Genomic DNA, 24,599 nt, shown 5'->3' with positions numbered 1-24,599 from the left:
TAATTATTAAGAATTTTATTAAATTATATATTTTAATTATAATATATTTAATAATAATTATGTTAAATTATATTTTATAGTATCATATATTATGATTTCAAGAAATTTATATAAGAATATTAATTATTAAGAATTTTATTAAATTATCTATTTTATTATAATATATTTAATAATAATTATGTTAAATTATATTTTATAGTATCATATATTATGATTTCAGTAAATTCATATAAGAATATTGATTATTAAGAATTTTATTAAATCATATATTTTAATTAAAATATATTTAATATTAATTATTTCAAATTATCTTTTATAGTATCATATATTATGATTTGAGTAAATTCATATAAGAATATTAATTATTAAGAATTTTATTAAATTATATATTTTAATTATAATATATTTAATAATTATTATGTTTAAATATGATTAAATTATTTATTATTGATATTAATAATCTTATTAAAATTTAAATAACAATAACAATAATCATTTACCCAAACAAATTTATGCTAAGGGTATTCTAGTCATTTTAGTTTTTTCCATTATGCTATTACACCTCTATTCCATTCAACCAAACACAAAATTACTATTACGCCTCTATTCCATTACATTCAACCAAACAATTGATTTGCTATTACGCCTCTATTCCATTACACCTCTATTCCATTACGCCTCTATTCCAATACAGCGAACCAAACGTGCTGTAATAGTATTCTTGTGTTTGGTTGAATGGAATGATGTTGTAATAGCATAAGGAAAAAAAACTAAAATGACTAGAATACCCTTAGCAGAATTTTTTTTAGGTACAAATAATAAATAATTTAATCATATTTTAACATAATTATTATTAAATATAATTTAATAAAAATATATAATTTAATAAAATATATGAATTTACTAAAATCATAATATATAATACTATAAAATATAATTTAAAATAATTATTATTAAATATAATTTAACAAAATATATAATTTAATAAAATTCTTAATATTAAATATTCTTATGATTGTATCAACAAACTTCATCAATTTCTTCTATCAAATATTAAAATATTTGAATTTGACTTTGAATAATGATTTTATGATTGTTACTTTAACATCAGCAACCCAAGTTCAATTTGCTTAACAACATAATGAATTAGGATTTTTCTTCATATTCCCAATTATGTATTCCATTTCCGACCGTAAAACACCTTTCAACTCATCTCATCAGTGATTTTCTGTCCATTGACAAATTAAAATTCTATTGTTTGTGCATCAACAATTTCAAATTCTAAAATTTAGAACGTAAATTTTATTTTCTCAATTTCATTTTTGTTTCTAGTTTTGGTCTTTAATGTTGTTTTCTTCTTTCATTTTAACTTTTTTTGTATTTTCTGTAGAAAGATGGATTTTTATAATTAAACTTTTAGACATGTTTATTTTCAATTTTTCCACGAGCATTTAGATAAGAAAATATTAAAACTATTCAAAAGTTACTTGTTTGCTTCAAAACGAATTATATTAGGACTAAATTGCTCATTTTTATATTAGAGGACCCAATTTGCTATTGAATTTCTAATAGTTTAACCAACAAAAGTCTTAATGACCTAACAAAAAACCTCTCCAACTAAATTGCACGCATAACTTGTTTAGCAAGGTTAATTTTGTCTAAAGATTGAACAGACTTCGGATTAACAATTTATATAGATAAAATGTACTCATATTGTAATCGACTTGGAAAAATATGAATGGTGGTCATGCCATACATAAACTTGACCCAACCCTTACTCACCCCATGACCTCGGCATCAAGCACCCAAGAAACAGAGTAAAAACAGAATATTATGGCGGACTTAAGAAACAAAATGCATCTTATTGTGATACAAGAAAAGGTCAAGTAAAATCAAAATACAGCTACTTCGAAAAGAAAAGCAAAAAAACTGGTAATTATGACAGAGATAGGTTATTTCGAATTTATTGAAAACAACCTAAACATGGGATAAAAGCTACAAATCTAGACCTTAGCAAAAGTACAACTTACATTTAACTCTCGGTTGATGCACGACTTTGCTTCTCCTCTATACCCGATTGAGAGAATCTTCGCCGAAGAACTTCTAGAACATTTTCTATCTTTACATCTTTGCGCCTTAGCAAAACCATAGCATGGTAGATCACATCTGCCATTTCTGAGGCAGTACATGAACTGTCCTCTTTCTCCTCCAGCGTTCGGCACAACTCATCTGCTTCTTCCCTGCATTAGTAAACTGATCACTTAATTTGCTTATATAAAATTCAACATGCAAATACTATACACATACTCTTAGACATGCTAAAGAGTAAAGACTTCAAAACATAGGGCATATACCATATACACACTTCTAGACATGTTCATTAGTGGTTTAACACTACTTTCTTTGTTTTTGAACTTTTTGCAGTTCTTAATGGGACACATACTACTATTGTAGCTTAAGGTAATATAACTTTACCGGATTTTTGAGCACAACAAGTTTTCATCAAGTAAGAGCCGTTTAGTCCACGAAGGCTTTCCATGTTTCCCTGCTAACTCTAATTCTCTTTTAGAAATTGTAGCCTCTAATGAGTATAAAGTTGTCAATGCCAAGTTAGTTTCTTCAACCTACAAATACAAACCAAGTTAAATAAGAACTTGCAAATAATACCGTATAAGGTAGTGTAGAAGTAGAACTAAAAGATTGTGACAGCACTTTTGTTAAAGATGAGAGCTGCTTACTTCTTGCTCCTTAAACAAATCTCCTATTGATGTGAAATAGCATGTCTCTGACCCTGTGTGGCAGGTAGGACCATCAGGCTTCCCAAGGTAAATTATCTAAAGGAGAAGTTTCAGTTATGTTAAACTTCATAAATTAAGCAATCAATAAGATGTCAATGAGAAAGTTATATAGAACGAACAGAATCGCGATCACAATCAACAAATATGTCATAAATGTTGATGAAATTGTTGGAAGTTTCTCCTTTTGTCCACAATGTTGCCCGTGATCGACTGAAGAACGTTGCCTTCCTAGAAGTGATAGTTGTAGCTAGTGCATCCCTGTTGACAAAGCCTTGCATTAATATGGCTCCAGTGTCAACATTTTGAGCTATAGCCACTGCTAAACCTTTGTCATCCCATTTGATACTGTCCAACAATGTATCAACCTAAAATTAAAACTTTTAGATATTTAGGTCCTTATAGATGTGCGGTTTTTCAAAATATACAGAAGTCTAAGAGAATATATATACAAAATCAATGAGATACCATACAAGAATAACAACTTCACTATAACCATGCGTCTACATAGTGCAAAGAACTACCATATTGTATTTTCACTAGTAATAAAACAAATTTCCACATCAATATAATTTAAACAAATTAGAGATCTGATTTTTAAGAATAAAGAACTGAAATCAGAAAACCATAGAGACAGAGGACAAGGGGTTCGAAAGCAAAAGGGTTTTGCCAATCACCACCAAGCCCTCAATGGCTTAGTACCTCAACTCATAGTACCAGGCAACATTTGACTCCTTCCAGAGACGGTTACCATTAATCCTATATTTTATTTTCCAGATATGTAACAATTCATACCATAATGGATAAGATTGGGACCTCCCATATTCCAGTTAATTCTTAAGCACTAGTCAAAACACATAGATGAAAATAGGGTTTGAGGAATACTAATAACATTATTAGTTGTTTCAGGACTATTTTATCTTGGCCTGCAAATGCCGGGCTAACTTACCAGTAATAATATCAGCATCAAATGGGCGTGAGTTGTGGCAAAGAAGCCAGGATTCATGGCTAAGGCAAAGTAAGTTATTAGTGCAAGACTGCTTACACAAATTCGAAGTTCGATAATCTTTTTCTTCTATTTGACATCTCCATTCGTTAATAGCTAATCAATCTAGCTTGTCCTTATGTCTTCATTTGGGAAAGATATACTTTATTAGATAGTATTTTAACACTTCTTCTTCAAGGATAAGGGGTAAAGCCGTATAATATAATATCCATGCTTGCAAACTATTTAATCAGCCAATGCCTTGATGGAGTAAAAGACAAGCAGATAATTACTAAAAACAGTTGGCTGCTTCATCAAGCAAATGCACATTAAAGAAAAAAGTACCTTGGATTCAATGTTGATATCGTTGGAAATTTTCCTCAACGAAGAAAAAACAACAGCATTTATCCTTTTCTTATTTTTGAATCCACCACAAACACCAGCAGGAAAGAAGCTACAAGCTTTGAAAGGAACTCTTACAGGTTGAATACAAGGGAGAGATGAAATCGCCATTGAAGCTCCAAATGTAAATCTCAGCTATGATTGCAGTTATGTCAAGCTGAAAATAAAAATGGTAAAACAATATTACTAACAAACTAAAAAAACCAGAAGAATGTCGTTAGTTTTAGTGAAAACGATGGTGAACCTCTGTAAAAAGATAAAACTTGATTTTTCATATATAGTTGCTCCCTTGTTTGAACCACAACAAGAAGGTCTAACTAAGGTTGAGATTGAATATAAAGCCACACAGTTTGTAGTTTATATTGCTTCAAGGGATGAATCATATGGGAATGAATCAAAATTCAAATTTTTTTCAGAGAACAGAATGAGGTGTAAAATGTTAGCAAATAAAAAACCTTTCTTGTATGAGGATGTCAGGCAATGGAGAAGCACCAACACGGATTTTCCCCTCTCGTACTGGTGTCCTACAGAATACGAACTGTCAAGACACCGTTGTCCGAAAATGGACACGGATGACTGGCGGCCGGCGAGTGGATGAAGAAGAAGAAGCATTCTGCTGATGAGTGATGACGAAGAAGCAGTTGTGGCGGCTGAAAGGAAGGAAAAAGTTATAGAATCAGATCTGAGAAAAACTCACTTGGTGTGGCCGGTCCTCCAGTTTTTTTTTGCAGCTACCTTCAGGAACAAAAGATTTGCTGGCAGCTTCTGTTTCATGTTGGGAGGGAGAGGGTGGAGGTGGCTTTCGGGTTGGGAGGGTAAAACAGGGCAGATGAAATCGAGAGCTGTAATGGGGAAGCAAAACTGAGCTTTTGGAAGGGAATAGAAAGCAGCAGATTTTAGGAATAGGGGCGTAATGTAATAAGCCCGTAATAGGGCATTACACCCAACCAAACGACGGAATAGGTGGGGTCCACGGAATAGGGCTGTAATGGCATACCCATTACACCCAACCAAACAGCACGTTAGGCTGCCAAGGTTTATTGCAAAAGGGCTTGTGCTGGCGAGTTAGTTCGGGGGAAAGCATTTTAATCTCGGAGCATGCATGGATTCCAGGTTCAGTTAATTACAAATTATGTGATGACATGCAAAATAATGTTGTTTCCTTTGTGGCATAACTTATTGATAATATTACGAGGGATTGGAATAAGGAGATTGTGTTCAATACCTTCTCGTCTGGGGATGCAAAACGAATTCTACGGATACTATTGGCCAACGTGCAACATGATGACTTTGTGGTGTGGCGGGGTGAACACTAGGGGAAGTTCTCGATCCGGAGTGCCTATAAACTATTACAAGTAGGTATTTTTGGGACTAATTTTAATGATTTACTGACCATTTCTAATGCTTTTTATAGGAAGCTCTACAGCCTTAAACTTCCCACTAAGATTAAGATTACAATCTGCAAAATTGCTAACAATTATATCCCTACATTTACAAATCTGAACCTTCAAACCTTGGTGATTAATACTGTCTGCCCTCGATGTACGGAGGGTATGGAAAAGTGGGACCATGATTTTTGAAATTGCCTTGTATTACAAGTATGGTCACAATTAGGCCTTCGTTGGGTTTTAAACAGAGCAGATTTGGGCCGGTTTGAATAGCTTACCTAGGTGTTTAGGGAGAGTAATCATCATACTAGTAGGATGTTTGGAGGAGCACTATGGGCAATCTGGTTAGATAGAAACAAAACAGTCAATGAGAAACAGACAAAAACTGGACGGAAGATCGCAAATGATTTACTTTGCTGCTTAGTGGAAATTGATAAATCAGAGTTAGATGGGCCTACTAGAATGAGTGCGAATGACCAGTGGATTCCCACACATGGTGAACTTATCGAAGTTAATTTTGATGAGGCTTTTGACAAAGATTGTCTTCAATCTTGCTCTAGAAGAGTGGCAAGAAACGCTGGCGGTTGGGTTCTGGTCTCACGAACAATACTTCATAAAAATGTTGCGTCCGCTTTCGCTGTAGAGGCCCTTGCATGTTCTTGGGCAGTACAAACAAGTATGGAAATGGGCTGGTCAGATCTTATCTTTGAAGGGGACTCGTTATCAGTTGTTAATAAATGTCGAATAAATTCCCTTAATAAGTCGGAAATTGGTGCTTATATAAGGAATATTCAACAAATTTCGAAAAAATTCCGGTGGGTTCGATTTCAACATGTGAACAGGAAAGCCAATCAACTTTCTCATATACTAACGGCATAATGTTTAAGAAGGAAGGAGCAAACTTACATGGAAGGTGGGGTTTCCAGATTTGGCAGACGGAGAATGGAAGATGACTAGCGGCGCGAACCAGATTGAAAGAGCTCTTGTGTTTAGGGGATGAAAGAATCGGGAACGATGGAAAAGAAATGGAAGAGGGTTTTTGGATGCAACCGCCTGGTCTTGAAATGTGGAAATGAATTGTTGGGCTTTTTTCATCATTGAATGTGGCTGGTCAGTCTTTTGGTCTGCTTTATTTTTTTACCTTAATTTGTTTTAGGACTGGTTGGTTTTGGGCATTGTGTTGTTGGGTCGGGTCATTTATGCTTCTTTCTTTGCTTTTAAGCCCGTGAATTTTGGGTCTTATTCAGTTTTGTTTTTTCTTTTGTATATTAATAAAATCTAGCCAATTTATTGATTAAAAAATTAATTTAATATACTTTTATTAATACATACACATGTTTATTTAAAATTATTTTTAATTTCCATTTAAAAATATTTGGGATATTTTGTGTTTAAAAATAAAATATATTGATTAAATAATTGTTGGGATAATTTCTGTTTTAAAAATAAAGTATATTGATAAAAAAATTATTGTTAAATTTTGTGCAATTTTTTATATCCGATAAAAATTAAATTTCATACTCATGAAAATTTGATCAATTTTTAAATAGATAAAAATTTTAAATTTTATACTTAAATTTTAGGCAATCAATGTGGCAAGAAATTAGCATTTCCATCTCGGTTGGGAGTTTGAGACCTTGTGTAAATATATATATATATATATATATATATATATATATATATATATATCAGAGGTGTTTGTGGGCTGAGTTAAGACACATTGAGATTGAACTTAAGCATGATATTAACACACTTTATGTTTGCCCAAACCCCTCATATTTGTAATTATTTAATCTAAACCCATTTCGTGTTCATCCATATTTTTTATAAAATTTAAAAATATGTTTATATTATTTTTAATTTAATATATATGTTTATTTATTAAAATTTTATATACAATCATCTTAATAGTTTTAATGTTTCCATTAAAGTAGTTTTATAAAAATAACATAAAATAAAACATTAAACATGTCTAATTTTTTTCAAGCCCATTTTTCAAGTTTATTTTTTATCCAAATCCTTCAAATCAGGGAGCCTTCAGACTTGAGCGATTAATTTGGTCCATAAATAAATTTATTCTATATGTGATATATTTAATTTTTAAAAATTAATTTGTTATTGAAAAGTATAATTTTGAACTCACTTCTAAATAAATATATTTAAAAAACAAAAAATAGAGAAGTAAGATGGAGCAATCCTTGCATAACTAATTTTATATTTACTTAGCAGACAGATGAATAAGCTGGTTTGCTGATGATTTAATTTGTGATTATGGCGCATTACACTTTGAACATCGAATAATTAAAAAAGAACCACTAACATGATGTAGCGCTAACAGGGGGAACCTGACATGATGTAGCAGCTTATTTTTATCCACTTACCTATTCAATTTGCACCAACCATAACTCACCAATATTCCTTCAACCCTGCAACCATATAACCCTTTCAATGGAAAATTAAACAGTAACCCTCCATTACAAAAATTCTAATTTGTTCAACTTCCGAATATTAAAAAGGCATAATAATTTGTAAGAAATTTATTTAACTTTTTTTTAATTTTTTAATTTGTATTATTTATCAAATCATCTTAAAATAGATGAAAAAAATTAACAGTTGTTAAATTTTCTGACACAATCTATGTGACAGTCCACGTATATGACACATTAACAATTAATTCTTATTTCTTAATTTTTTCTAAAAATAATAATAAAGTTTTAAAATTTTAAAAATTAATTAATTCTTAACCTCACAATTTATTTATATATATATGCTACATCAAGAAAATTGATAGACTTCAAGTTTTTCATAGACAAAAATAGTCATTATGGAAGGTATCTTTGATTTTGTTGAGCCAAGGTGACCAGTAAATCCAACAAGTTGTTAGCTAGGGTGCAGCTACTTCCCCATCATTGGGCCTAAAATATAGCACAAATATCTCTTATCTTACTGGCCAGCCAGCATTCCAGACTTCCAGGATCCAACCATAGAAGGTCCCTTTTTCTAAAATTAAATTAAATTTTATTGTTTCGAATTTAATTTATTGATTTTTAAAATTTTAAATTTTTTTCATAGGACTTTTAAATTATTTTTTTATTATTTTAATATATAAAATACTTTATATAAAAATAAATTATAAATTAAATAAAACAGATAAATCCAGTTCAGTTTGGATAATTGAAAATTTATAACTAAAACTAAATCAGACCAAATAGAATTGAACTGAATTTTAAAAATAAATAAGTCGAAATCAAACCAAACACTATAATTTAATTCAATTCAATGCAATTTTCTCATCTCTAGCAAAAGGACAAAGTGAGGAGTTGTAAATTGACCTTATAAAGCAGTAGAGGAACCTGCAAAAAAATGCACCAATGCCCCCCAAAATATCATTCTAAATGTGGGCACCGTAGAAACACCAACTCTCTAGTCATATCCAAGAGAAGTTGGACCTTGAAACCGATGGCTCAAAGACCGAACCAGCAAGTGACAGTTGAGATGTGGAAAAATGAAATATCTAAAGACCAAGGAGAGTACCAGACACATACAAACATGATCTTATCTGTCTTGTAGAAGCTGCTAGAAATCTCCATTTCTGTAATAGGACATGCAACTATGTCTGTTAGCCTTGCAGGGTAACAAGTATGTGTTGATGCTCAAGTTTTGTAACTGGTAATAGCTATTAAATAACACCCAAAGCTCGAAAGTAGCAACAATCAAGTACTATCAGCAAATGCATGATGCTGAAAATACAAACTAAAGTTTTCCACATAGCGATATTCAACTAACCAACCAACCAATCGGCATAACTGAATAATGTTTCAATGGAGAAGTAATGAAGGGAAAACTAAGGCGAGACCAAGGAGATACGAAAAATTGAAATAGGTTTCTTTAGGGAGTGCCTTCTTAGCAGCCTTTGTAGCTACTTTCTCAGCTTTAATCTCGGGCAACAGTGGTCAGTGGCATCAATTTCAGCCTCTTCTGGTTGTCGCAACCCATGCTCTTTCTAATGGATCAAAACCATATATGTTAGCTAATTATTTGGTTCATTATTACTATATAACTTATAATAACATCAGAGCCTCAACAGTCGCACAACATAAAACTTCCTTGAAATTACCTACATGATTTTATTTTTTCCCCAATGTCATCCAAATCTTCCATCTTCCTTCGGATCCTTATGGCAATGGAGTGGAGTAGAGGAAGATATTATCGATTCTACCACCACCCTACTATTGGCATGCTCTACCTTGCCTATTGCCTCACTTCACTAATGATGATGTTTAATATTAAATATCATTATCATCTCCATAAATGTTGGATATATCTACAATCGCTCCTATTTGATATTTATTAGTTATTTATAATATTTTCAATGAGATTTTAGCCTATAAACATGATGTTAGAATTAAGTGACCCGAATCCTTATTTAAATAAAGGGTAAACTACACCCATGGTCACTTTTGTTTACCTTAGGTTACGTTTTAGTCACTTATGTTTGAAATGTTACGTTTTAGTCATTTATGTTATCATGTTGTAACATTTTAGTCATTGAGCCGTTAATAAATCGTTAATGGTGTAATGTGATGGTGACGTGCACGTTAAATCATCATTTCAAACAAAATTTTAGGTTAAATTATACAATTGATCCCCATATTTTTTTCGTTTTAAGTAATTTAATTTTTTTTCTTTTATGTTCTTTAAACTTTCTTCTTTTTTTCCATTCTCTTTTGTTTCTCCCTCTGTTTTCATATCTTTCTCATTTTTTTTAACATATTACGAAGTCGAATTGGCAGTGAAAAAAGAAGTAGGAAGTCGACTATCATCATTTGCCTATAACCAAAACCCTATAACCAAAACCCATAAACTCATACCATGCTTCTTTCTTCACTACCAATTCGACTTCCGTATGTTAAAAGAAATAAAGAAGGTAGGAAAAGCAGCGAGAAGCGTAAGAGAATGGAAAATAAAGAAAGAAAGTTAAAAGAACATAAAAGAATTAAATTGCTCAAAATGAAAAATTATGGGGACCAATTGTACAATTTAACTTGAAGTTTTTGTTTGAAATGATAATTTAACGTACACGTCACTACCATTACACCATTAACGACAATTAACTACCAAGACTAAAATGTTACAACACAATAACGTAAGTGACTAAACGTAACATTTCAAACATAAGTGACTGAAATGTAACCTAAGGTAAACAAAAGTGACCATGGGTGTAGTTTACCCTTAAATAAAATACAGTGGTAAAATAAAATAAAAGTAAAATCCCTATAGAACTACACTTCTTTTATTTTATTTTAGAATAAGGTTTTTTAAACCTTATTAAACTCCATCTATTTTATATTGATTAGAATAAGGTGTTTCAATCTTAATACACTCTTATTAGAATATGATTTTACAAGCCTATAAATAGACAAAGTTTACTCCTCTTGTAATTATTCTCATCCGCCATAGTGAATTTTCTTTTCATCCGCCATTGGTCTTTTCTCGAAAAGGTTTCCACGTAAAAATCTGTGTGTTCTTTATTTTTATTTCTCTTTTCTTTGTGATATATTGTCATTATTGACATTCTATTTTTACAAAGTGGTACCAGAGCTTCCGGGTTGTTCATCTTAATCACGGTAATGGCATCTTTGAAGTATGAAATTTCGCTGTTGGATCGCAACACCAGATTCGCATTGTGGCAGATAAAGATGCAATCAGTTCTTGCATAGATAGACTTAGAGGAAGCCCTTCTAGGGGTAGATAAGATGCCTTCAACATTAACGGAGGAAGAGAAAAAGCGCAAGGATCGAAAGACGTTAACACAGTTACATCTGCATTTGTCTAACGAAATTTTACAGGATGTGATGAAGGAGAAGACCGCCGCTAGATTATGGAAGAGGTTGGAACAAATATATATGTCAAAAACTCTAACTAGCAAGCTGCATATGAAACAACATCTTTATGCTCATCGTTTGGAGGAAGGTGCGTCTGTGCATGAACACTTAACAGTGTTTAAAGAAATTCTCTCAAACTTGGAGGCCATGGAGGTTCAGTATGATAAGGAAGATCTAGGGTTGGTTCTACTTTGTTTGTTGCCCCCGTCTTATTCAACCTTTAGATATACGATTTTATGTAGCCGTGAATCTCTCACAGTTGATGAGGTTTATGATTCTTTAACCTCGTATAATAAGATGAAACATCATGTGGTTAAAACAGACTCTCAGTGAGAGGGTCTCATTTTTCGTGGAAGACAAGATCGTAATGCTAATGATAATCGTGGAAGGACACAGGAACAAAATCTTCGCGGTAAATCTAAGGGTAGATCGAAGTCTTTAAATAGAGGTAAAACTTGTAACTTCTGCAAGAAGAAAGAGCACATTAAATATGAGTGCTATAAGCTACAGAACAAGATCAAAAGGGAGGTTACGAATCAAAATGGAAAACAATCAGAAAATTTTGGTAAAGCTGATGTTGTAGAAGACTACAGTGATGATGAACTTCTAGTCAATTCTGTCAACAATTCTAAAGTGAGCGGGGAGTGGATCCTTGATTCGGGCTGCACCTTCCACATGAGTCCCAATTGGGATTGGTTTACAACTTATGAAACAGTGTCTGAAGGTGTTGTTTTGATGAGAAATAATGCTTCATGTAGAATTACAGGTGTTGGAACAATTAAAGTTAAGATGTTTGATGGAGTTGTCAGAACACTTAGTGACGTATGACATGTTCCAGAATTGAAGAGAAATTTAATTTTATTGGCTACTATTGATTCAAAAGGGTACAAATACACAGCTAAAAGTGGGGTTTTGAAGATTTTCAAAGGTTCTCTCGTTGTGATGAAAGGGTAGAGAAAGACTGCCAAGTTACATATTTTACAGGGTTCTACTGTTACTGGTGATGCAGCTGTCGCATCCTCTTCCTTGTTAGATGATGATTACTAAACTTTGGCATATACGCCTAGGGCATATGAGTGAGAATGGCATGACAGAATTTAGCAAAAGAGGACTTCTTGATGGGTAAGGAATTTGCAAACTAAAATACTGTGAACACTACGTTTTTAGGAAGCAAAAGAGAGTTCGATTCACCAAAGAAATCCATAACACGAAGGGAATGTTGGAGTATGTTCATTCTGATCTGTGGGGGCCATCTAGAGTGCATTTGAGAGGTGAAGCTAATTATATGCTAACTTTTATTGATGATTTTTCCAGAAAAGTTTGGGTGTTCTTCCTGAAGTAGTAAAACAATATGTTTTCCATATTTAAGTCTTGAAAAACTATGATTGAAAAATAGACTGGAAAACAAATAAAATACCTCCACACAGATAATGACTTAGAGTTCTGTTCTGATGAGTTTAATAAACTGTGCAAGTCAGAAGGGATCGTGAGACATTTGACAGTTCGTCATACTCCACAGTAAAACGGCGTTGCAGAACGAATGAACAGAACGATCATGAAGAAGATTCGATGTATGTTGTCAAATGCCAACTTACCAAAGTCATTTTGGGCCGAAGCAGCCTCTACTGCATGTTTTTTGATCAACCGATCTCCATCCATTGCCATTGAGAAAAATACTCGACAAGAGGTATGGTCTGATAATCCTGCTGACTATTCTGATTTAAAAATCTTTGAGTGTCTTGCGTATGCTCATGTTGATAATAGAAAATTGGAATCGAGATCCATTAAATGTGTTTTTCTTGGTTATAAAGCTGGTGTAAAAGGGTATAAGTTATGGTTTCCTAAAAATAGAAAAGTTATGATCAGAAGAGATGTTATTTTTTATGAAACTGTTATGCTACATAACTTATCTTTTAAAGACTCTTCCAATAAATAACAACAAAAGCAAGTGGAGCATCAGATTAATCTAGAATCCACAACAGAGTCGACTCCTCAAGCTAGTATAGTAATTTAGAATAGAGTTACTTTTTCACCACAATACTCTATCGCCAAAAACAGAACTAGAAGAGAGATTAACCTTCTAAAGATGTATGCCGAAGCTGATCTAGTTGTTTATGCTTTAAATGTGGTGAAAGATATAAATGCAAACCAAGAGCCATCTACTTATTCTAAGGTGGTTAGCTGTGAAGACTCAAAAAAGTGGATGTTTGTTATGTAAGAGGAGAAAGAATCACTCCACAAAAATAAAACATAGGATCTTGTGAAACTTCCTAAAGGCAAAAAGTTTGTTCATAGTACATGAGTATTTAAAAAGAAATAAGGGGCTACAAGAGTTGAAGAACCAGATACAAAACAAGGCTTGTTGCAAAAGGTTACAGTCAAATTCCAGGAGTGGACTTCATAGATGTGTTCTCCCTAGTTGTAAAGCATAGTTTGATTTGAGCTTTGCTTAGTATTGTGGTCATGCATGATTTGGAGCTTAAGGAGTTAGATGTAAAAACTGTATTTTTGCATAGAGAACTTGAGGAAGATATTTACATGCAACAACTAGAGGGTTTTACAGTCTCAAAAAAGGAGGGCTATGTTTGCTTACTGAAAAAGTCCCTTTACGGTTTAAAATAGTCACCAAGACAGTGGTACAAGAGGTTTGATTCCTTTATGACTTCTCATGATCTCAAAAGAAGTAGCTTTGACAGTTGTGTTTACTTTAAGAAAAACAGTTATGGTTCTTTTGTGTATCTACTCCTCTATGTTGTTGACATGTTGATAGCAGTAAAAGATAAATGAGAGGTAAGAAAGGTCAAAGTCCAACTAAGTGAAGAATTTGAGATGAAAGATTTGGGACCAGCAAAGAAGATACTTGGTATGGAGATTCTCAGAGATAGAAAAGCAAGTAAATTGTACCTAAGTTAGAAGGGGTACATTGAGAAGGTTCTTTGCAGATTCAATATGCAAAATGCTAAGCCTGTTTGTTCTCTTTTAGCAGCCCATTTCAGACTTTCATCGGCTTTGTCTCCACAATTAGATGATGAGATTGAGTACATGTCACATGTTCCATACTCTAGTGTAGTGGAATCTCTCATGTATGCTATGGTTTGTTCACGTCCAGATTTATCATATGCAGTCAGTGTAGTTAGCAGATACATGGTGAATCTCGGTAAAGAACATTGGAAAGCAGTTTATTAGAAAGCAATTCAGTGGATTTTAAGATACTTACGAGGTACTACTGATGTTTGCTTACATTTTGGAAGAACTAGAGATGGAGTCATTGGGTGTGTTGATGTTGATTTTGCTGGAGACCTTGATAGAAGAAGATCTCTCACAGGTTATGTCTTTACAATCGAAGGTTGTGCAATCAGTTGGAAAGCCATTTTGCAAACTACAGCTGCTTTGTCTACCGCTGAAGCTGAGTACATGGCGATTACTGAGGCTTGTAAAAAAGCTATTTGGTTGAAGGGACTCTTTAGTGAACTTAATGAAGACCTTCAAATAAATACAGTATTTTGTGACAGACAGAGTGTCATCTTCTTTACAAAAGATCAAATGTTTCATGAGAGAACAAAACGCATTGATGTTCGGTATCATTTTGTTCGTGATATTATTGCTCGTGGTGATATTGTTGTGAGCAAAATTAGTATTCATGAAAATCTTGCAGATATGATGACTAAGTCACTTCCTATAACCAAGTTTAAGCATCGCTTAAACTTGATTGATGTTCACTGTTGAAGTTAAACCCTTAAGGGGTTTTATGGAAGAGGTGGAGACCTTGTTCGTTGAGAGTTCGCGATAAAGAGCTTGTTCATTGAGAATTCGTGTCAAGGTTGAGATTGTTAGAATTAAGTGACCCGAATCCTTATTTAAATAAAATAAAAGTAAAATCCTTATAGAATTACACTTCTTTTATTTTATTTTAGAATAAGGTTTTTTAAACCTTATTAAACTTCATCTATTTGATATTGATTAGAATAAGGTGTTTCAATCTTACTACACTCCTATTAGAATATGATTTTACAAGCCTATAAATAGACATAGTCTACTCCTCTTGTAATTATTCGAATTCGACATAGTGAATTTTCTTCTCCTCTATCCGTGGTTTTTTCTCGAAAGGGTTTCCACGTAAAAATCTGTGTGTTCTTTATTTTTATTTCTCTTTTCTTTGTGATATATTGTCATTACTGACATTTTATTTTTACACATGGAAAAATAATCTTGAATATCTCACTTCAATAAAAATGTATTGATCTTCATATATTGTAGACAAAAGAGAAACTATTTTGAAATATATCTAAATATAAAATAAAAAAATTTATTTTTTCTAAACACGAATAAATATTTAAACATAAAACATTATCTATAATTATCTAAACATAAAATACCATACAAACTCGATCACAATTTTTAAAATATAAAATATTCTCTATACAAATCTAACGCATGAACATAAACATCTCTCGAATATCTAAATATGTTACATAAGAAATCATTTCTTTGAAGAATAAAATGAAACTTTTCAAGTATATAAAAGTTCTTCGTATGTAATCATAGTTTAAAACAAAGTTAATTTCATAAACATAATAAACATAATATACTTATTAAATCAAGAGTAATGGAACCATCATCATCCCCATAACATTATAAAATATGTAAAAATGGTTGAATTGTTAAATAAAAATATAACATAAAATTATAAAATATACCTTCCATTTGAGTTAATCAATTCCGTGAACATCCATAATAGGACAAAGGGTACTACATTAGAGACTTGTCAACCTACCACTCATCTTGTAAAGCCACTATGAACATTTTTAGCAACAGGGGATACTTGAAACCACCACTCTTCCACCAATCCCAAAATGCCAAATTTGATTACCACACTTCCTTTCAAAAAGAATTTTTTTAATAAAAACTATTAATTAAAATATTAAAATTTTAAACATGACAACTTGCATAATAATATACATATATTCATGTTAATTTTTTTTAAAAATTATGAACATTTTATATTTTTTTAATTTTAAATATTTTTATATTTTTTAAATTATTTGTCGACATGGTATTAAAACAAACAATATCATATCACCATAAAGTACACATGGGCCGCCATACGGGTTACCACGCTAATATTATTAAAATTTTAATGTTTTAGTCAACATTTTCACTTAAAAAATGATTTGACTCTTTTTGAAAAGTCAATGACCAAATTTAGTTTAAAAAGAGAATAAGAGCTAATACCTATTAGATCGAATAAAAATATTAAGTTTATGTTAAAATCAAACAATACATAAGTGTGTTAAAAGTTTCATGGAGGCCCTTATACTATGAGTTGGATTGTATTTTGTCCTCTATTAAAATAAAAGGACAAATTAGTCATTGTACGTTAAATTAAAGAGCAAATTGCTCATTCTTTTAAAAGTTGATCCTTATACGGAAGCATGAGGTACACATGGCACGCCATTTGTAGCTGTCTAGTTATTTTGTCAGTAATGCCAGTTTTTAACAGTAAAAATAGATGAATTTTTTAATAAAAAAGGAACGTACATGACTAATTTGTTCATTTTTAATAAAGGGATAATGCAATCTAATTCTTAATACAAGGACCTCCACAATACATTTACCGTAAGATATATCCAATTTTAATACTATTTGAACCAAACATAGCCTAAAAATTTAATATGTCCAAAAATTTAATATGTTATGAATTATTTTACAAAATGATGATTGTATAAAATTGGAAAAAATGGTAATGGTTGGATATGTTAATGGCAAAAAATCAAAGTGGATACATTAGCGCATGGCCATGGACATGGCACTCAAAAAATCATAATCTTAAGGACAATGATCAAATAAGAGAAAGAAGGAAAAAAAAAACACTAATGCAAATTGAAAGGTACAACAATAATGAGTCCTTTTAATTTTAATTTTTTTATCGAAATAAACATTATAATTTCTACCATTGTGAAAATTTTTCGCACACAAAGTTGGAATCTTGAAGTTGATGCTATCAGATTTGAAACCTATATAAAATCTTGGGGATGGATCAATAACTTATTGGAAAAAGAGTGCCATTTTTGGAGCGCTATATCAACAATTGAATTTTACACCCAAAATTGTTTAGTACATCTCCAATATGAGTGAATACTAGAAGGAAAAGGGAAACTGGTGGGACAGAGTGGACTTGGGTCAGCTCTGGTTTGAAAGTTTAGTGGCATGTTGAAATCACATTTCCCCAAGCAATACCCAAACCACTTCTAGTTGTTCCCTTTCATGCTTCATTTGGCCCAACACAAATATGATGCCATTTTCAGACTCTCAATCCCATGAACTGAAATTTTTTGTCCAGTTGTAGTGTATGAATTAATAAAATTGTTAATTCATTATGTTAAATTCATATTTATTAAGTTGAGAAACTTACTCAGAAACGAATATATATGATGATACATTCAAACATGTTTAATTTAAACCGATATTGTTTTTGTTAGTGGTAGGAATTAATTTGTGTATAATAAATAAGTAAATAAAATAAAATCGAAAAGATCGAACACATAAAATTTTATGTGAAAAAACTTCTCAAAATAGGATAAAAAAGCACGAGTAAACGGAGATTTCACTATAATTGATAACTGTTAAAAGTAACATGTTTTAATCTCATTCTTAATGCATTTTTAGGTGATTGTAACGCCCCAAAAATTTGATGTTTTGATTGTTAAAGTTTGCTAATAATTGAGTCTTTGTATCTGTGGTTGAGTATTCTATTTATGTGTTTGAGATTAGGGGTTCAAGTTTTCCCTCTTGAAAATTTTCTATTATTTTGGTTTCACCCTTATCTATGGATTCTCAACTTAAGTTTATTTCTGCATTAATCTATGTCAACAATGAGTTTGCTAGTTCGATGATTAAGTTTTAATTACTTTCTGGTCCTGTGTTCGAATCTTTGTGCATGCATTAATGAAATATTTTTATGCTACTTGTGGAAGCCTATTAGATTTTTTTTTTTAGTTTGTGTTGTTTAAAAAAGTTTTGTTTAACTTTTTTTTTTCTCTTTTTTTTCTTCCCTTCACATTTTTCTTTTCTTCTTTCTTTCTTTTATTTTTTTTCTCTTTTTCATTTTTACTTGCTTCCGTTGATTGTTATCGGGTTTAATTGGAAATTTTAAGTTCTTCTTTAAGTCAATTGAAAGGTCATTGCACAAGTTCTGTTGTTATTCTCTTTTGTCTCACGAAATTTCGTTGTTTGCTTTGAAGTTAGAAATAATTGTGGTTTGTTTGAATCTATGTTAATTGTGTGATTGGGGTTTTGTTCGGCAAAGGTCTTGCGAGAACGGTTACTCCAACGCACTGATTTCATAATTCATTGTTACGTATAAGGTAACAGATGTTTTTCAAGTCGGGGTTCTATGTCAATTTTTTTGACATAAGTTTGGGGTTGTGCGCTAATTTTAGCATTATGTTGTGAATAATTGCTTAAATGGCTTTTTATTACCATTTTTACGTTTTGGACTCCTTCTAGGTGCTTCTACGTCGAAACTGTACCAGGTGTGTACCTAAAACTCGATTTTTTTACGATTTTTGAATGCCAAAAAAATGACTGTTGACACCACACGGTCGTGTGGTAGGCTGTGTGAGCCACACGATCGTGTGACAGGCCGTGTAACTCACTATTTATGAGTTAGAGGCACACGGGCTAGGGACACGAGCGTGTGACCAGGCCGTGTAACTCACTGCTTGTATTTTGGGTCACATAAGCTACACCAGCATGTGTCCAGGTCGTCTGACTCACTGTTTTGGATTTAGGGTCACACAGGTCAATGACAAGGGCGTGTGTCTAGATCGTGTGAGGGGTTGTGAGTCACACAGACGTGTGCTTGTGTAATAACTCATTTTTAGTGAAACCGGAACCATAGTTTTAGGACCAAAAATTTGACGAGTAAATATTTATTTTATTATTATTTTAATATTTACGAGACTATGTTAGGGTCGTGTTAAAATTTCGTTAAGAAATTTTGATGTTTGCATGCTTAATTAAGTGAAAAGGACTTAATTGTAAAATGTGCAAAAGTGGAGTTCTAGTAGCTAAAGGTATCAAATAGCTATAAAAATTTAAAATAAGAGCACTTAAATGGTAATAATACCATTCATAAGGTTATTGGAAAATATTGGGCATGATTTAAGTTAATATTAAGGTAAATAACTAAGGTTAAAAATGTAATTAACAAATCAACTTAAAATTAAAATAAACAAAAGTGTGGTATCATCTTCCTTAAGAATTTTAACCACTGAAATTAGGGTAGGAGGAAGCCATATCCAAGCTTTGAAATTCTGGCAGACTCATCCATTGCATGTAAGTGATATTTTGTCCCGTTTTTAATGATTTTTATGTTTTCAGGATCGTTGTAGCTTAATCTAGCTAGCCTAAGGACTAATTTACAAAACTGTTAAAGGATTAAGGTTTTTCCATGAACATATTTGCATTATTTTATGAAATTTGATGAAATATTATGAGTTCTTGTTGTTAATGAACAACTTTTGTAAAGTAATTTTTGATGAAAATGTCAATTAAGGACTTATTTGTAAAAGTAGCAAAAGTACATGGTGAAATTGTGAAATGATGATTTATATGAGTTGATATGTGTTCATAATAAATTCTTCTAGCATGGGTTAGGGATGAAATTACATAAATTTTCATTTACAAGATTAAGGACTAAATTGTAAAGAAGTTAAAATATTAGGGGTAAAAATGTAATTATGAAAAGTATAAATTTTGGATGAAATTGAATAGTATGAATGATAAATGGAATGAATTTGTATATTTAGATCAAGATAAATCTCGTACAAATTTAGATCAGGGTAAAGTTAAAACTTCGGATTAGTCAACCTATTTCTATGCCTTAATCGTTAAGGTAAGTTCGTATGATTATATATCGTTTTAATGCCATGTATTGATTTATATGTTAATATAACAATTTCTATGCAACTGTATGATGTAAATCCAACAAAGTTACGACGATTATCGAGCCCCGTTTGAACCTTAGGAATTCATAGGATACAAATGACATATCATTAGGGTTTTCATGTTTCTGATGCTAGTCTTGAATGTCCTACCGATGGCTGAGGTCCTATATTTTTTGCAGATACTCTACAACTCGTGTGAGTAGGCCCATTTCACAGCTCGTGTGAGCAATGATGTAAAGGAAATGAAAGGTTACGGTTATATGTTTAGCACACTTCGTGTGAGCTATCCCGCGTATCCGATGATATTCTAAACGGTTCAACGGGCATGAAAAGGAAATGAATGGTAAGTGTTCAATATGAACCATGATATTTATTTATTAAAAGGATTGAAATGATGAGTTACATTGAAAACATGTTATGCTAAAAAAGATGGTGAATTCAAGTGAATTATGTTTATGTGTAATGGCTTACCTGTGTTAAATTCATGTGGATTATGTTTGAGTATGCTAACATGTGTTGCTGTTGGTGCTTAGGTTTGTGCCAAGCTTATGGTTGGATTGTATTATGCCTAAATTTAATGTTATGTAATGAAATGTTATGTTTTATGTTTGATGAGCTTACTAAGTACTATATGCTTACATGGTTTTCTTTCCTATGTTTTATAGTTTATCGGAAGCTTAATTGGTTTGGAAGCTCGTCGGAAATCTATCACACTATCCAGTGAATATATCGATAGTTTTTGATGTTCTAGCCAAGGTTATAATGGCATGTATAGGGAACTTATGTTTAAAGTTTGGATTGAATGCTAAGTGTTGAATTTGGCATATGTAAATTTGTTGGTTGCTTGGTACCATTTGGAAATGGTTGTTTTGTGTCATTTATGAGATTTTGAGGCATGTGAATAAGGACCCAAATGGCAAGTTTATTTTGATATGGTATGGATCAAGTATGGTATGTTGGAAATGTGGTCAATTGTGGTATGTTTTGGTATGGAAATAAGTTAACTATGTATAGTTGATGTATGGCCAAAAATGCATATGTTTAGGTATGTTTAATAGTTTGTGATTAAGGTGCCTTATTGGCATATTGGTTGTATGGATTAATGTATAGTGAATTGGTCATTTTTATGCATGTTTTGGGTAAGTTTTGATGCTTTGGTAATATGTAAAAATGTGTTTAGGTACGTGCTTGAGGTGGGTGAAGGAAATAGCTTGATGTTGGCCAATTTCTTGTCCACACAACCAAAGACACAGGCGTGTGTCTCAGCCTGTGACACGGCTGTGTATCCCCTGTAGGTTTTAAAGGTTGCAAGTTAGGTAGTTACACGGCTTGGCACACAAGTGTCTGAGGCCTTTTCGAAAGTTACACGGGCTAGCACACGAGCGTGTGGCTTGGCCGTGTGGCCCAAATCAGAGAGTTACACGGGCATGAACACGGGCTAGGACACAGCCGTGTGTCTCTATTTCAATTGTTACATGGCCTTAGACATGGGCGTGTGTCTCAGTCGTGTGAGGTACACAGCTTAGCCACACGGCCGTGTGACCTCTACAGTCCAATTTTCCTAACTTTTTCTTCAATGTTCCAAATGTTTCTGATTTAGTTTTGAATAATTTCTAACGTGTTTCTAAGGCCTAGAAAGCTCGATTAAGGGACGAAATGCATGAATATGAATTGATTATGATATGTTTAATGAAATAATTGAAAATTTATGTTTTTACGTTACAATTTTACTATAATGCTTCGTAATCCTATTTCAACGACGGATTCAGGTTAGGGGTGTTACAGCTTGGCCGTGTGCCAGACTGTATGACTCACTATTTTGAGTCATACAACCGTGTGGGCCAAAATAATAAAAATTTTCCCTATGGCTGTAATCGTCTTTCGAATCGAACGTAGGCCTTCAATAAGGTTCGTATGATCTGAATTAGACTGTATAACTTGATATCCAATATTCTGAGGCTGAATAATCGATTATCTGTACGTATAATTGATGCGATAACTGTTAAATGATAATAATTTGTATTATCTAATTATGAACCATAATTAAATAACTGTATGAACATCCTTGATATTTGATATCTGTATCTGCATTCGATGGGAATTGTATAAAGAAAGAATTTTTTACTGTTTAATGGTTTGTCGAATTGAGTGGCTAAGCCACAAATTTGTATCTAATTTTGGCGATTTATCGCATACTGATCTGGCAGCTAGTCTGTAATCGCTCTGAAATGTGTCATACTGACACTAATTGGTGTGTAGGGCTGGATGGGTACGTAATACCCTATATGGTGTGTTGGGATGGTTGGAGATGGTGTGTAGCAGACTGGGGTAGGAAATTGCATCTGATTCTAATCTATTTTGCATCTATATCCAATTTGTTTTGCATCTTATGTGAACTGTTACAATAAAACTGAGTATTATCTATTTCTGATTCTATATCTGAATTTGGGAAACTACTCTTATATCTATATTTTTGCCTTACATATATATTGGTTACACACATTGAGTTATAAGCTCACTCTTTTTGTTAACAGGATTACAAGAAATCCACAGACTTCAGAGGCTCAGTGTGGCGGGAGCTCGGTCATCTCTCTTTTCTAGATATTTTTTTGTTTGTTTAAATTTGAACTATCATACGTTTTATTTCGTCCTACAGTTTGTAAATTTGGATTTTCATGTTGGTTTAACTGTTGAAATGCTTTTGGTATGACGAATAATTAAATACTTAAAGGTTGGTTTTTCCTTTAAACGTTTTGATGTAACATCTAGACTTGGTCTTAAGGTCTAGGTTGGGTATGGGGTGTTACATTTAGTGGTATCAGAGCTAGGTTTACAAAACTCGGGTTGTGTTTTTGGGCTCTTATTTTTGTTAAAATTGTTTTAAAGGAGAATTTTATTCGAGTAACTCTGAAAATTGATTTTATAAAAGACCGAGTCTCCGGTGTCCAACTCGTAAGTACTTCTACTTTACCTATACCATTTAGATAGGAAACTACTATAATGCCTGAACTTATGGTTTAGTTAGAGACTGTGATATGAACTGTGAAATATGATATTTGATGGGAATTTGAGTTAATCTTTAAACTTTTTGCACTGTAGATAAGTAGATATAATGAGTTTGTGCGGTAGTCATGGACAGGGTTTGCATGGGTGTCGTGGACGCCAAGGAGAAGCTCGAGCAGAATCATCCTCTATAGGTAGTATGCCTAATCCGGAGACCAACGAGACCGTTGGTACTCTACTACTGAGACTAGGTCTTAGACTCTGACAGCCGGGGATGACGTACTATCCTAGGCTATGTTACGTGTGTTAGAGAGGGTCGTTAGGCCCATTCCAGATTTGAGAGTCGAGGGTCCGTTACTAAATGACTACGATCAAATGGTGGTGAGCTATTTAGGGGTGTCATTAGATTTGCCTCTACAGTGGCCGACTATTGGTTAGAAGCTAGTAAGCGCATTATGAACGACATCAACTACACTCCTGCTTAGAAATTGAGAGGTGTCGTCTTTCTACTCTGAGTTGAGGCCTATCAGTGGTGGCAAACTATTGAGCAGGGCATTCATGCCGAATAAATTTCTTGGGATTTCTTCAAGAATGCCTTCCAAAATAAGTATGTATGGGCGAGCTATGTGGAGGCTCGTTGTTACACCCCTAACCTGTAACTGTCGCATGTATAGGGTTACAGAGCATTACCAGAGATTTCAAACCAAACGAACATAAATCTAAAAAATTTCAAATCACATCAATAATCATATTAAAACCAATTCAAAACATTCATATTTTCCCTTAAACGAGCCCTCGAGGCCCTAAATACGCATTAGAAACAAGTCGATACTAAATCAAAAACTCAGAGAATTTTTCAGGAAACAAGGAAAAGTTTTAAAGCTGCAAGGGTCACATGCCCATGTGACTCACATGGCCAAGGGACATGCCTGTGTCTTAGGCCATGTGGACATTCGAAGTAGGGACACACGGTTGTGCCCCAACCGTGCCTGTACCCATGTAACTTATTGACTTGGGTCACACGGCCGAACCACACCCCCGTGTGTTAGGCCATGTACCCTTTGAAATAATCCCACACTCCCGTGTGCTAGGCCATGTAATAGCCTAACTTGCAACCCTTCAAAAGCTACAGGGAACACACAACTATGTCACCTGGTCGTGTGTCACAGATGGCTGAGACACAAGCCCGTATC

At 32.9% G+C, this 24,599-nt stretch overlaps 1 protein-coding gene across 8 annotated transcripts; it reads right to left on the bottom strand.

The window, feature by feature from the left end:
• Positions 1-1,842: 1,842 nt before the first annotated feature.
• Positions 1,843-6,645, bottom strand: LOC105785904 (histidine biosynthesis bifunctional protein hisIE, chloroplastic). 8 transcript variants are annotated; one of them, XM_012612094.2, is made up of 8 exons: positions 6,029-6,112; positions 5,849-5,911; positions 4,638-4,832; positions 4,126-4,339; positions 2,918-3,163; positions 2,739-2,834; positions 2,476-2,624; positions 1,843-2,240 (listed from the first exon to the last, which is right to left on the bottom strand). In XM_012612094.2, exons 4-8 carry the CDS (start codon positions 4,291-4,293, stop codon positions 2,033-2,035), a joined length of 867 nt encoding a protein of 288 aa, XP_012467548.1. In that variant the 5' UTR covers positions 4,294-4,339; positions 4,638-4,832; positions 5,849-5,911; positions 6,029-6,112; the 3' UTR covers positions 1,843-2,032. The 8 variants fall into 8 exon arrangements, with proteins under 8 accessions (XP_012467548.1, XP_052489989.1, XP_012467550.1 ...); XM_052634029.1 differs by lacking the exons at positions 5,849-5,911; positions 6,029-6,112 and adding an exon at positions 6,477-6,630; XM_012612096.2 differs by lacking the exons at positions 5,849-5,911; positions 6,029-6,112 and adding an exon at positions 4,918-5,811.
• Positions 6,646-24,599: the final 17,954 nt, after the last annotated feature.

This window comes from Gossypium raimondii, chromosome 1 (genome assembly GCF_025698545.1).
Source record: "Gossypium raimondii isolate GPD5lz chromosome 1, ASM2569854v1, whole genome shotgun sequence".
NCBI lineage: Eukaryota > Viridiplantae > Streptophyta > Magnoliopsida > Malvales > Malvaceae > Gossypium > Gossypium raimondii.
This window is presented reverse-complemented; position numbering and strand designations above follow the sequence as displayed.

What these genes read in the sequence shown, in the direction of transcription:
- LOC105785904 (XM_012612095.2), bottom strand. Translation starts at nt 4,293, where the DNA reads ATGGCGATTTCATCTCTCCCTTGTATTCAACCTGTAAGAGTTCCTTTC. An exon ending in TTGATTGTGATCGCGATTCT is followed by an intron (nt 2,835 to 2,917) that starts GTTCGTTCTATA and finishes CTTCTCCTTTAG; the next exon opens with ATAATTTACCTTGGGAAGCC. An exon ending in ATTTGTTTAAGGAGCAAGAA is followed by an intron (nt 2,625 to 2,738) that starts GTAAGCAGCTCT and finishes TTGTATTTGTAG; the next exon opens with GTTGAAGAAACTAACTTGGC.